The sequence below is a fragment of the Lethenteron reissneri genome, chromosome 20, assembly GCF_015708825.2.
Source record: "Lethenteron reissneri isolate LAM-NWPU_2019-01 chromosome 20, ASM1570882v1, whole genome shotgun sequence".
Lineage (NCBI taxonomy): Eukaryota > Metazoa > Chordata > Hyperoartia > Petromyzontiformes > Petromyzontidae > Lethenteron > Lethenteron reissneri.
Genome location: NC_083798.1, coordinates 4,745,230 through 4,760,812, shown reverse-complemented (window position 1 = coordinate 4,760,812; position 15,583 = coordinate 4,745,230). Strand labels below are relative to the sequence as shown.

Here is a 15,583-nt window from a genome sequence, read left to right as displayed (position 1 = left end):
CACCACCGTGGTCCAATTCACTGAGTGACATGCAGGAAAACATACTGACAGCTATATAGTGCGATTCCGCGCAAGCGGGCCCTTCAGACAGAGAGTGGCTTACATTGCTGTAACGGTACAATTTTACGGGCTAACGTGAAATCAATAGTTTCAAGGCTTTAAGTGCCGTTTGAAATTTAAGCGAATCTTTATACATTTTTTTTCAGCAACAAGATGTCCGAGATGCACTGGGAAGCGCGCAGAAGGCAATCCGTTGCCGACCGAAAGTACGCTCAAGCGTATCACCTTCAGGTAGGTTTCGTTATAACGCGTCGACCTATCACCGTTACGCCATTATGAATGGATTATGACCGGGCGCTGTTCCATTGCATTTTGTGTGTGCAAGCAATTTGTACATTGTGAGCTGATTCTAAGGCCAGCAGCAATTTACTGTGATTGGGGATCTGTTGCCACGAGCAGGCGGCGTCACACGCGCAGGGCAGCTCCCCACAGCGAGCCTCTCCAAGCTACACAGAAACACAAGGTGGGTTTTCCATAGACTTAGAATGCGTTAATGCAGGTGGGTGAGTGACTAATCTAACTATATAATTACATTCTGACGATGTAGCCCCATTACTTATGACATCAGTATTAATTGCTCGTATCTCACCAGCAGCCATCTGTTCGTCTGTACCCCTATCCTCCGGACATTACGTTCTGCCAGCCAGCAAAACTTTTTTCTAATATAGTATGTTTGTTTCGGAAGCATTTCTGTGATAATCCAGGCTGTTAAATACTGACATATATACAATTAGTTATCCATGTATGTAAATGTGATGATATATTTTTGCTTACTATCGGGTCCACTAGCCAACACACCCGTGTGTTACACTCAACCTGTAGCAAATCAAATGCATTATTACACCTCGTCAGCATACATTCTCGTGGACTTTTGTCAATCCTACTGCCACGTGAAGGCTCCCCAAAGCCCTGTCGGTTGTGTCTGTTGTTTGACGAAACTTCACCACGCTGGTCATTGCGGGTTGGTCAAGGAGCGGTGCTCAGGATTGGTTCAGGTATCGTGCACCACTGATATTGTCCATGGCTGGTAATCAAACGCAAGTACGCTCCACTATAGACCCAACAATTTAGGACAAATCTAAAATGTTAGACAGCCTTTATTTTTATTTTCAAGCAATCTGAATGGCTGCTGCCTACATTTCCAAGCAGTGTGCATACATTTTTCTGGCAGTCTACATGTATTTTCAGGAAGTCTACTTGAAATTGTAATTGTTTCTAAACCGAAGCATTTCAGGTGATTTGTCTGATTTATTTAGTGTAACCAATACACTGCTCTCTCGCGTGTCATGGAAGTACAACGTATCCTATACTAAGGTATAGGATACGTTGTACTTCCACTGAAATGTGTTTTTTTTTCTCACCCTAACGGTGTCAGCCTTCCAGAATGACTGCGGTAAGAAAGTTTCCGTCAGAACAGCGGGGCGCCAGAAACACTTGCCCCGAATTTTAAGCAGAGGATATTTATCTGCACCCCACGTGCATTCAACACAAGCACTCGGTGTGCCCGCCATGACGCAGCGCGATGATTTGTCGAAGGAGCCCCGTGCGATGGAGTGCTGGCACAGCGACCTGAGTTCGATTCCCGGCCGTGAATATGTATAAGTGGCGTAGTGATGATCTGAGCCAGTACCGAGCCTCACCATTTCACCAGCCCCCACGAACCAGCGTGATGAACTACGGTAAAACAATACGACTCTCATGGCACGAGGAGGCCTTCGTCCAACAGCGGATAGGCAAAGCGCCGTAGATCATTATGCATGTTGTGTTGTGTCCCCAGCCAAGTTGGCCGTCGAGAGGATGATGTGGAGGCTTGAGGAAGAGAGACGCCGGGAGATGATGGAACGCAGCCAGAGAGCACCGGCCCCACCTTCTCGCACGGCCACGTACTCGGCCAAGCTTCCCAATCGCTACAATGTGCGTGCTGGGTCCACCGTGCGCTCATCTCGTGTTCGCTTTGTTGCGCTCCGATGCGTGGAATGTCCCATCCCCCTTCGCGGTCTGTCTGTGTGCTCACATCTCTGCCCTGGTTAAACCGAGACTGCCAGTTTTTCTCTTGTCTGGTGCATATACATTATGCTTTAAATCTAAAGACTGATGTTCTTCACAGAAACATGTTTAATATATATCTAAAACAGCCCACACTCTATTTGTAACAGGGAAGGGTTTCTCGAGAGCTCTAGTATGTATGTACGTTGAACTTCTTTCGCACCGCACGTAGTCAACTGTGCTAACAGGAGGTGCAGGAGGGCATTCCGCAAGAAGTGGCATGAGCAAGCAAGCGCAGGGCCGCGCATGAACATTCTATTCCCTTGATACACTTTGCGTCGATAATTATTCGTTGCATCGTGATCACGGGCGTTATTATTACATCCTGGATCCACAGATGGGCACCCTAGCCGGTAGGTATCCCGTGTTTGGTATTGTATCCTGTGGCAATTGTTGAGTTGCAACATTTTGTCTTGTACGATGCATTACAGCAATAGTGTAAGGCGACCTTGGTTTGGCGCAAAGCCCTAAGCTCAGAGCGTTAGTTATACAAACAACGCATGAGCCAACACACCTGCGTGTTAAACGCGGCCTCGGCCCAATCTAATCTATTATTTATGTTTTATTTAAAGTATCTTAATGGTCTCTGCCAATGTTTTTTTTTCTGTTCTCCGTTTCAGTCTGTTCAATACACTCAGCAGTGGTGATATCCAACACCACCCCGAGGAACACCCATTGCAAGCAAGAGCTTATTCTGCATGGATTGTGTTCGCACCAATCAATCATCATTGCGACCTGTCATCAGAGGCATACGTGGTTATACTTAGGTTGTGTCAGCTTCTTAACACTGGTATTGCTACAAAAAAGATGCATGTTAATATATGAGAATTAAAATTAATATTAAAGTTTGCCAGTAATGTTTTCCAACCTTATACATATCTTCAAATATCCCAAGTATTATAACGTATAAATATAACCCACATGCTGCCTAGGACTATGTAATAGCAAAATTGTGATGTAAAGCCTATTATTCAACAATAGGTATCGCCTTTAGGAATAAAGATATAATGGGAACAAGTGCATACCCATATATAATTTAAGGCAAATGGAAGTCCAATTTGATAATGCTTAATTATGATAGCCTACCAAAGGGAAAACAACATGTAAATGTAATTGTTGTGTTAAATGTTGTATGTGGCCGTGAATGGACTCATAATATATTGAAGATGTATCAAAAGTGGAATTTGTATTACGATAGATAATATTATTATTGAAACAGGCATTTTCAGGATTTGTATTAATTAACAAGCTGTAGTCAGTGTGAAATATAAAAAACAGAGCACAGTAACCTTGAGGATATGCAAGGCATGGCCTTGTCAGGTCGAGATACGATTGGTTATTTCATCTTATCCTGCTGGTATAACAAATGGTCTGTTTCTTCTCTAACATAAATAATATATTGCGAAATGTTTTGTTATTTTTTCCATTAAAATTTCTAGTTTTTCGCAATACAATATCATCACCAATGATGCTTGCTGTACTTGAGATGCAATTCCTCTTCAAATAAAACCCATCTTGCAGACTGCTGTGTGCTTTTGCTTAGATTTAGAAAAAAAAATGCATTTGTCATAAAAAAATCCTTTATTTAAAACTCTTGGTGAGCATCGAGGATTATGACATTTCATATAAGCACAGGCCCCCAATTGCACGCAAGTAAGCTCGTGTGGTTTTTAAATTGCCAGGTTTTGCAACGCCAAAGCCACCGCAGATAAAGCCAAGGTGGAGAAAAGCTTAATAAATACTTTAATGCACTGTGATGGTACACATCGGGAGGGTGTTTATATATGCGAATCAAACACTCAGAAACGACTACGCTTATCGGTCCAGAAGTTAAAACAATGTGTAATTAATCGGCCTCGCAATTGCACGTTCAAGGTCAACCATTCAATAGGATTTGTAGGAAAAGTATTAAAATCCAAATTTGTGTATTCAGGTTCTTTTCCATTACATTTTTAGTCGACTGTGATTATCATTATATCGTTTCCAGGAAATTCCAAACATATCAACAAGACATCTTAAATCAATGCCATCTGTTGGAAATGTGTGTTGCTGTAGCCTATTGACCTGCTTCGTTAAGCTGTGGTTTTCCCCCTTGCTGATTATGTCACAATGGAAAGTTGGTATAAGCAATTGTTTTTAGAATTTGTACACGTCTATTTAAGGACCGACATCTTTACCCCCTACAAAGGTAAAACATTGCATCGCTTTACAAATGTGCCGCAGAAATAGCACTTCTCAGTACACTATCAAAAACACACATTGTCGGAGCAAACTACTCTATTGCACAATACTTGCAATGAGCAAATACTGTCTCTAAGTAACAATGTTAACATAAAGAAGGAACTACTGCATCAGCAAAATAAGGTCATATTGTGTCATTTCTTTATCTATAAAAGTCACAAAGAGTCTCAATGACGTATATTTTATTATGTTTTAATTTTATTATATTATTACTTCCCTTCTACGTGACTTTACCGAGAGAACCAAGAAGAAGAAGTCTCAATACTTTTTTTAAGGAGGGTACTGCATCAGAGATGTTTGGCTCTGGGTATTTGTTGGATGAATAACATAACTCGCATTTTTCTGTGATGTCAACGCGAAGTAACATGTTGTAGAAATGCCATGTAAAAAATATACGTAATTTTGAATTTAAACAAGTCTATTGGTAAGGGAATTCTACTTATCAATTCGCCTATATGTTGGCTGGAAGAAGAAGAAAAACACTCCTCTTGATTGGTTCTCATAGGAACAGATTGCTGCTGCTCGCAAGGCACAGAGTTTGGAAGACATAGGGCATTAATGTTTTATAGCAGAGAGTGACTGAACACGTGTTCCGAGATCTAACAACTGACATGCACGAAACAATGCAGCATTATTATATCGGCCGTATTGATGTGAAAACAAGATGTGGAGATACGAAGTGAAAACATAAATAAAGACAACGCTTTAAAACCGATTAATTCTGAGCAGGCATTAAGTGCAGTGCACTTTGGAGATTTGCACATCCTACATAAAACGAAGCATTGCTGCTTATACGAGTGAATTGTCTTGGACATTGATTTCCTTACTGTGAAGCCTCTTTTCCATCAAATACAAACATCGATGTGTCCACGCTTATTTATCATCACGTGAAATTGTATTTTATGCAACCAAAAAGACAACTCGATCAAATATGTTTTAAGCAAATTTTGAATTTAAGACACACTTTTCCATCCCGTATATATTTGTTGAAGTGCGTTTTGTAATCTGGTAGGTTTCTGACCAGATTTGTGCAACCTGATTGACACCCGGCACACGTTTGGAGAATATTATAATCCAGAGAATAAGGGAGTTTAAATATTGTTGATTAAAATAAAGGAGTTTAATTATTTAAATTACAGAGTTTAAATATTGTTTGAGACAATCTGTAGTTTGTAACGACTATACTTTGCTTTTTTTCACAACTGTAGAAAATGCAAATATGTACCTTCTGATACATTGCTTGACGGTATTTACTTAAAAATCAACATATTTTTGGTCGAATACTTGTTACAAAACTTATTGTAATTTTTTTCTTAAACACCCAATTGATCTCTGCCGAGTGAGTTGCCGGGGAAATATGAGCACTTCTGCATGACCGCGCTGGAAAATATCCAGGTGTTAGTCACAGCGAAGAGTGTTTCCATGTGTGCGTAGCGCATACTTCAATATATAGATATACTGAAGGAAACCCTATTGTAGAGCCTTTGGCAAGGTTAATTAAACATGGGATCGGGTGAAAATAAGTCATATTTAAAAATACTTTTAAAAAACACGCTTTAATAAAATGTACCGTATTCGTAATGGCAGAACTGCACGAATCCAGGGAGTGGCCCCGAGGCTTGCCATAACGTAGGGGGCCGTGGTGATGTACAGCCAACGTGAGTTGAGTGTGGACAATTAGACCCAAGCCGAAACATAACATATAAAAAATAATGTTAATTTTTTTTTATAGAATATAGTATTCACATCAGTATGACATAAGTATACCAAGTTGGCATTCGATACCACATTGGGAAGTGGCCAAGTGGGTTAAAATTGAGTCAGAATATTTGAGGATACGACAACAACAACAACAGACAGAGTGAGTTAAATAAAAGCGTGTAATAATAAAAACAAAGGCTACATTGCAGTATTTCAAAACAATAGGGCACATCCCCCCCCCCCCCGCAAAAAAATGGAAGAGAACTCCATCCATTGCATACTTCAACACGAGGGACAAATAGTACAAACATTCAATCTCTGCGTGAAAGTTGCACACGGTTTGTTTTCCGCGAAAGCCTCAAATATATCATACATGGGTGGGTCTGAGCATTGCAACATCTGTCAGGGTTTCAAAATTGAAAGGTTGACATTGAGACGCGAGGTGAAGAATGCTGGTCGAGGAGTAACGGAAAGTCACGCTCCAGGTAAGGGACTGGGCATCGGTTTGAAATCACAGGTAAGCGCACAATTAGCTGCGACCGTTGAGATCACCGGAATTCAAAAATTAAGGGTAAAAAAATGCCAGGTTAAAAGAAAACAAAGAAATTAAATCACGACGTTTCGGAGGCAACACAAGCTTCCGTCTTCAGGTGGAACCGTCACAGCAAAATTACTCCTCCAGCTGTTCATCCGCTACGAGTCGACCTTTAGTACAGAGTATCCGTGCTGTGTGATTTGTGTGTGTGTGTGGGTAGAATATCGGCGTGGTGTTGGTTATTTGAGTGTTTGTGCGTGTCGGGCGCCCGTGTATTACAAACATACACGGCCGCGGACGCTCACGCATCCATGCAGCCGTGCCGTGCGAGTATTCGGGCCGTCTTCTTGGTTCTTTCGGTAAAGTCACGTAGAAGGGAAGTAATAAAGTAATGAAGTAATAATGAAGTAATAAATATTATGTTTTATTTTTATTATTTTATTACTTCCCTTCTACGTGACTTTACCGAAAGAACCAAGAAGATGAATCCCTGCAGTCACGAAAGCTTTAAATCGAAATTTATTCGGGCCGTGTTTACACGTGTGTGTGTGTGTGAGCGAAACCAGCGATGACTGGTACCAAGCGGTGTCAAGATCGGCCTCTGTGGAGGAGGCTCGTGAAGGACGCTGCTACTGGGCAGGTGGAGACATTCGCCCTCCAACAACAACGGAGGGCGGAGGAGCGACGCTCACAACAACGAGCGGAGCGCCGGGTGGCTAAAGCACAGCAAGTTGGCACAGTAGGGGGCACAGGTGGTGCATCAGCCACTCATCTCGGTCATCTCGGTCAGTCGACCCGTGGCACCTGCTGCGTCTGCCCCGTGACCTCCTGCCAGCGGGCGTTCGACACTTCACGTGGCTTCAAGGTGCACATGGCCTGGCACAAGCGTCGTGGTGGCGAATGGCTGTTTTTGATGTTGAAACAAGCGCCTGCAGGGGCAGCGCGCGTTCACGCCACCGCGTTCGCTATTGAGGCGGTGTGCACGCGGGAGTGTGCGGGTAACCCTGGGTGGTGGCGAGGCAGCCAGGGAGCCGTGTCCCCCCTCAGAGTGGGCCCTGAGTGGCCCATCACCCGATCGGCGGGGGCCCGGCAAGAGGCGGCCGACTAGGGGGGAGGAGGGAGTGGAGGGGGCGGGCGTAGACCCCCACACATACGTACGCAAACATCACATTTACTCGCTTTGGGTCTCGTTATCCCTTTACGATGAAATATGCCACTCTTGTCAGTTTCTCAGCTCAACGAGGGCAGTGCACGCATGGTCACGCTGCGTATCGCCATTTTATAGTTATCGCTAAAAAAAGTAATGGAACGATTTGGATTTACACTTAATGCTTGCGAGAGTTTTGTGTTTAAAATCGGCGCATGTGTACCGTATGTTTAGAGCCAGGGGCTAAGCCGGCTACACAGCTGCGGCAGATTACCAGAATGGCAGTCGTTAATACTCATTGTAAAGGATACTTTTCTGCAAAACTTTTTTTTTGTAATACTGTACGACTATAAAATCCGGATTCATTCTCTCCAGTGCCAATGGGTCTCTGTGCGCTGTCACGCATGACTTAATCAATGCCAAGGGCCTGGTTTATGTATAAGAATGCCTCAATGCATTTGCTCACGAGTTTGTGTGTGCAATTGAGCTCATGTAAGCTGCGATATTTATATATTATCTCGCTTCGCCATGTACACTATTAGTTCCCACCCTCTTTTACAATATAAAGATTATGCATTTAAAAGTACATAGTCTGATGGTCGCCAAGACCTCCATCACACGGAGTATTATATATCGGCTCATTTTAAAGTGCTCACCGGTCATTGCTAATAGGGCATCGGAAAATTCAGTCATCGCAAATGTGGCACAACACCTGGTATTCATCATTTCATCGGTTTTAAAGTACTCAACCCTTACCAACTGATGTATATGCAGTTGATAATTAAAATGTTAGTAATTTTCACTGAAAGCCTATAGCCTCTAGTATATGTCCAAAGGGAACACACATTTAGAGAATATAGTCGAATGGAACCAGCTCCAAGGGTGCGATAAACTAGGGTTGTTGGTTAATTATTTCAGGAGTAGGCTATCAACATCTGTTTCTTATGCACCTGATCTTCTTTACGTACCTCCGATTAGCACGTTTGGCTACGTACGGTGCGAAAGAAGTTCACCATACATACGTTCATACACACTGATGTATACGGTGGCGACACGGAGCAGCGGCAGCGCATTCGCCGTTTGTTGTAGAAGTTCATGGGTCAAATCCAGCGGCCGCCCCAATTAATACTGTGGTGTGTATTGTAAAAAAGAAATCGCACCTTCGGCATTACAGTGGACGTGAAAGGTTCAGTGACGTTATTCTCAAGAGTAGGGCACTGTGTGCCGGCGTCATGGCCCATACCTGCCAAATAAAAAAAATTGCCCGCTAATTACTCAATTAATATTCTACGTTGCAATCATTGCGCCCCTGCTGCGAAAACTTAGCAAAAACCTCCGGGAGTAGTTGAGGCCTGCCTGGGTAAACAAGCGTAATAATGTATTTCATGAAATTTTTGGACGTTTACTGCAAAGGATGTCGGGGGAAACGTAGACCTACCCACTTTCAGGGATAATATTTTTTTTCAGAAATTCAAGTGCAGCCACACAAGGATAAAGATTTACATTTATTAAGCACTGAAGTGTAACTGACTCTCGACGCCAATGCAAGTGGACGCTTGTCCTTTTCATATACGATAGTCTACACACCCACATCTATAAAATCGTATATGAAACGTGCAGAGCTTCTCATTAGCGCATAGAGCGAGTGAGCTCGGGCCACTGCAAGTCAGGCTGCGAGAAAAGGTGGCTGTCATGCAACGCATCTCAACATTTAAATACAAAATTGGCAATGACAGGGGATCTCTGACCAGTCTTTTTTTAGACCTAGCGATTCCAGTTTCAATAAACCCCATTCAACCGTTATGTTCGCAATGGGGAAACATTTCACAGCATTGCAGTCACATTAACATTGTTGCACGACTTTCTTGTAGTGACTTTAATCACACTTTGTGCCCAGCCCCATTGTTATACAATTATCATGCCATTCGATAGCAATGTTCTTTATTGCAAGGCCCATGGGCCACTGGCAGGCCCCTGACAATACACAAATGTGAAAAAACCCTCATCGTGCTTTCACACTTCAATGGGTTCAAATGTGGCAGGCTCTCACCTGCTGTCTTATTGTGGAAAAGTGGACCCCCCTCAGAAACTTAGTCAAGAACAGTGCGACAGCAGTTTCTCATCAGGCACTTCTTCATATACTCAGACCCAGGGTCTCTTTCCACAACACATAACTCACTAAGACTCATTTCAAGGTTTGCTCAAAGCCAAGACCATCCCATCACGTGGCTCTCGGTGCCTGGGTTACTGACCCCTGAATGCGACTCCAACGCCCGGTTCAGTAACCTGCCCTTCTCCATCCTACGCACATCCTACCCATGCAACCTCGTTTGATGCCATGTTGCTAAACCCATCCTCCCATTAAGTTCCTAGCATCTTCGACATCCACCTGCATTCAAATGCCTATAAATTTAGTTTAAAGCTGCATTGTGTAAGTCATCTCCGATATTCATACTCTAAATGTCCTGCCTCAAATATCTATGTTGACGTTAACATTTACACTCTTCCAAAGTAGTTTGTCGAGTCCATCAAAACCTACCCTGCTCATGTCCTTTGATTTCCTTCGCACAACCGTTTGTATTCTTAACATTGCTAAAGGCGCAAAGTTCTCCACTACCAGAATAAAGATGTCAATGCATCCTCACGGATTTCTTGACGCCTGTAATACAGGTGGACAGGATGCAATCACGAACTACTGCCATCAACTTTGTTTCGGGGAAGCTCACATTAAAACCCCAGTGTCCAGCCGCAGTGCCTAAAACTACACGAAGCTGTCATACCTCAGCCAAGGTGCTTACTAACAGATCAGCATTACCCACATACTCACATCTCACAGTTGAACGTTATCCGTTTCCCCCACTGGGTGTTTTTACTATCTCGACACCAGAGCATGGAGTTATTTACATCATTGTACTGCTCGGTGGACGCCTCTAACGTTTGAGTCCATCTTTGCATGAACCAAATGAAAGTCAAGCAAAACGTGCTTTGTGAAGGCGGATTGTGAACTACAACATCGATTATGAAAATCACAGCTACCTTGAGATACGGCGAAGGCATGAGGAGACCTTCACGCAGCAGTGGAAATAAAACAGCTGCTCTTGTTGTCATCCCGCCAGCACATTGAGACCCCTTATTGATCTAAAAAAAAGTTTGCTGTCTGCAGGGAAGAACGGATGGACACGTCCGAGGGACGTGCCGCCTGCAGGTTTATATATACATAAACAAAACAAGTGGTGTAATACTCATGTATTCAAATGGTTATATTTTTTTATTTAGTCTTGACGTGTGTATATAGCCTGCCTACATTTAGCTACATTGCACAAAACGTGCATTTAAAAAAGGGGGGTAATCTCCCTACCATTCCCAAAGTTCCCTCGCCATTCGTACATATAGATGAGGTTTGCCAACACGATTTTGTCCAAGCCTAGATATAGGAGGCTGTACAAAGCGGAGGTTTCTTAAAATGTCACAAATGAACCACCTTCGTTTCAAGCTTCGTTATTTTATCGGTCCGCAAGTATTTGTAAACCAGCAACTTTGAACACCGAAACTATGTGCCAGTGTTGCTCTTCTGGTCTTCGTCAATAGTTCGGCGTGTTAAATACTGGACTGCGGATTTCCCAGATATTATACTGCATTGAAGTGCCTTCTCTACTCCTTACACCTTCACTGTCGCCCAGGTTCTCGGAATCTCATTTGTGTAACGTGCCATGCATTGCACGCGCCACCTAGTGGGACACTTGATTTAAAGGACATTTCATAAGTTTGTTGCCTTTTTGTATTTGGCATGTGTCCAAAGAGCCCTTCCAGATAGAGGTTCAAATCGGCACCAATGAATTTTGAGAAATAACATTTTATTGAGTTCAATCTGTATGGAATATGCATTTTATGACTTATCACTGTACCTTAACTATTGTTGCATCCAATATGCTTTTCATCGATGTGTCATAAATACAAGTCTTAAAAACATTAAAATTGTTTATTGCAAAAAGTAAATTTTATATAGTTTGAAAGATATGATTTTTTTTCAATGTATTGATATGCTGATTCGTATTCGTGGCTCAATCTTTTAACTGAACCACAAAAATATCACCTGTACCCTTACAGCATGTAGGAAGAAAGTTACATCACAACTCATGTACGATCTGGAGAGCTTATATAATGAACAATTAATGGTAACGTGTTTGTAAATTGTGTATGTGTGAATATACTGTGTATATACTATAACTGAAGGTAATAAATAAAATATCGGAGCAAACTTAAAACGTTGACAAAATTGTCTTCCGGGGCAATAAAGAAGAACACAGACACCGTGTGGTTTAGTATGATTTTTTTAACTTATTACAATGTTAAAGGACGTTCATTGCAAATCCATTTGGCTAAATTAAAATGAAGTTTATTTTAAAACTTTTTTTTTCATTCTCCCAAGCTCTTTTGAAACCCCCAACAAAACCCGGTACACATCACCACTTTCCAACCGCCAGCCACGCACCTGTGCAGTAAATCAACACCGCTTTCTCGTCGCATTCAAATTTGATCATCTCTAGGAAAAAAAAAATTTGTAAACATTTTCAACAATACATTATGTTCATGTCTGCTTTAACAAAAATATGATGTACATTTACATGATTATAATTTTTATATATATAAAACTACCGTAACTGAAGACATGCAGTGCACTGCATACATGTAAAATGTAAGGCAGTGCCCTCAGCACTCAGCAGCCGATATTAAGAATGCAATTTGATGCTCTGTGTTAAAAGATTGATTTCACGAAGCAGCAAAGTGGGGAAAAAAGAAACACAAGCTTGCATTTATATTGTACATCTGAATAATGCTTTGTTCAGGGGCACGTCTTCTGTAGTTACACATGTACAGAATGTGTTTACATACAGTTACATAAAATGTATTTAAAAACTATTACTATTCCAAGCTATAAATATACTTTCAAACCCGAAAGGCTACTAAATTAATTCAACTTTTGGCAAACGTGGAACTTAAACTTGAATCGTATATGATCCTATATTTTACTTATGCAGCAGCATGGCAGTTTATGTACTGATATTTTTTTCTTTACTGTGAATGTAGAAACTTGCAAGCTCTATCTTCTTGACGTTTATCCGAAGCAAAACTCAAAATAGAACAAAACGATGGAATGATTGCAATAATACAGAGCAGCCTTAAAAAATAAAAACGTGTATGTAAATCTAAAATTCAATATGATTCATCGTACCTTTAAAAGTACTATAGTAAGTACAATAAGCAATAATGTTAAATTTCCATAATTTTAGCAGGATATTTAGCTTAAAATTCATTGCAAGCCTTAACATATAATTGAGTAAAATATTTCCTTTTCCATGTATTTCCAACGTATGCATTTTATCTGGTGTGTGCATGTTTAATGTTTTTTTGTTATATTTCTAAGCATCGTGTACAATAAAATATCCCTTTTGGCTACTTACCTCAAAAATAGTACATCCAAGTAAAATGACATTCAATTGGTTTCCTAAGCTTCTGGCTATGCAACATATCCTTCAGTGACTTGCTGTATCCAAATAAACCTCACCACAGCCCCATCTGAAAACAGGTGTGAAATCACACATCGCCTACTGTGTTCCCCTATCCTAACCGTAACACTGCCTGTACAAAAGGGTCAGCCAAAATAATAACTAACCAAAAAAAAGCATAGAGAGGTAGTGCCAATAAAACAAAATAATAAAACAAAAGTAAAACCTCATCATCGTCATCATGATCATTTCAGCATCTTCATAATACTGCATTCACATACAAAAGTAGTTCTGGCTTTGTACATTTTGTACAGTGTAGTAGAAAACAATTGTGTCGTGGCCCAGCGGGGGTTTGCTGTGGCTGGCAGGCATGTGGGCTATGCCAGGGCCTCTGCAAGCTCTTCCTCGGGACTCTTGGAAAGCAATTCCTTCTTCTCATCCGTGCTTCCCAGCGAATTGCGGCTGCTGGGCCCATCCAGGTATAGAGAAGCGTAAACCGGGTTTGTGAAGTTTGTCGGCTGTGGCCAAGGAATAGACATCACCGTAGAAACATGGTTAACGTTTCACATGAAAGGTAAAGAAAGGTGCAGCCATGCAATTGTTTGCTCAAGACACTTATGGTCAGAGGGCCTCCACAAGACTTAGCTCTAGGGAGTCCCTCCAGAGGATATTTTGGCCCACTCTTTAATCTTAGGACATGTGGGAATACCCACATTTTAACCCCACCCATACAACCTGCCGATCAACAGGTTGTATGGGTGCTGGGTGAACAGAGGTGGGTAGTTTTAAGAGCCTTGCCTATTGTTTTAACTTCTGCACCAGAAGATCAAATCAGCAACATCTGGATTGCAAGTCAAGTGTGTCAACCGATTACACCACTGCAACATCCCTATGTGTAGGCCATTTGATATTACATTTTTCTCCAGTGGCATCAAATTACAAAGTCATCTCTAAAAGCTCTACATTATTGACAGAGTAATACATCACCAGAGGTAAGGGATATGCTAGATTTAACTAAAACACACACACCAATATAAACCAATGACGCTGACTACATGCATTGGGATTGCAGGAGAACCGCCTCGATTTTGTTTTCGAATCAAACAACAATCCAGTGCGGCGCTTTTCCAGGGAAGGATGGTCCAAGCGCTCACCTTGTCAGGATCGAGGGTAAAGTCAGCATCGAGCAGTTCACCAACGTCATCCTCGGCTTCGCCCTCAAACATGTTGTAGGTAGGATTACCGATCTCCACATTCATCGCTCCATTCGTCATGCGCTGGTGCTGGAACCCTTTGGCTCTGCCGCATGCGCAACAAGCAGTGGATTAGCACGGCAGAGTGAACGGTCCTTTTCCGTGACACCACGAGTGAGGCGAGTGCACTTAATAATTGAACGTATTAATTTGTGATTGTCTTATGCGGCCGCTTGCTGATCTCGGAGCCATTAAAGAAAAACAAACGTCAATAAATCGACGCTTTTGTTTCTAACATTGGCAATGTCGGAAATGAGCTTGGAAGATGATTGTGTTAATGCTGAACAATTAACGATGGAAGATCCGAAACAGAGTTCAGTATATGATGTGGTTTAAGGTAGGTGAGCAACAGTGAAACTTGGAATGCACTTTAAAACATGTGATTTAAAAAATACGAGTAATTTATAATTAATTTTCAACAAGCATGCTATATTGTCTACCCTTTGATTATGATTAGCATCGTAATAATTGCTTGCATTAGTTTAAATATTCTCTATCATACATTGTCCTTCAGTGTCTGTGACATATCTCTTTATAAAGCACAACCAGAGATACACGGAGAGATTAGAATTTTGGATATTTGGCTTTTAGTGCCACAATTGTATTTTTCCTCCCCAATTGTATTCCAACAGTGGATCGACCTTGGCTGATTTTTATTTAAATCGTTCTATCAATGTGATGTCATTGAACAGAATTTCTTGCAGTGAGCGGCACACCACGTCGTCCCGCAGAATAGCTCAAGAATATTATACCGCGGAAGTACTTCTGACGTCACTTCAGTAGGCCTGCTAATCCACACTCGTTGCACACCTTTTATATCCGTCAGGGCAGTGCACACGCTGAGACCATCATCAAAGGATATCTTAAACAAATTGTAAATGACTATCTGGACAATCAAGCCCAAAAAAATCTAGCACTATCACGGTCGCCTCACTTTGTGAAAATTACAGAGAACCAACTTCGTACCCTTTTACTCTTCTCCTGTAGCAGAAGAACGCAACGACACTGACAATAATCAGGGCGAGCAGAACCAGGGGCACCACCACTGATAGCGTTTCTGTGGAAGAGAGGAAGACTTAATGCATGGCACACA

At 41.8% G+C, this 15,583-nt stretch overlaps 1 protein-coding gene across 6 annotated transcripts in view; it reads right to left on the bottom strand.

The window, feature by feature from the left end:
• Positions 1-11,567: 11,567 nt before the first annotated feature.
• The window catches only part of LRP1 (LDL receptor related protein 1), a 308,287-nt gene continuing 304,271 nt past the window's right edge, over positions 11,568-15,583 (bottom strand). For all 6 annotated transcript variants that reach the window (XM_061554630.1, XM_061554632.1, XM_061554633.1 and 3 more), the window contains 3 exons: positions 15,457-15,547; positions 14,392-14,536; positions 11,568-13,755 (listed from right to left, as the gene is read on the bottom strand). In XM_061554630.1, the coding sequence (XP_061410614.1) occupies positions 13,615-13,755; positions 14,392-14,536; positions 15,457-15,547 (377 nt within the window). In that variant the 3' untranslated portion in view covers positions 11,568-13,614. The remainder of the gene's footprint in view (positions 13,756-14,391; positions 14,537-15,456; positions 15,548-15,583) is intronic.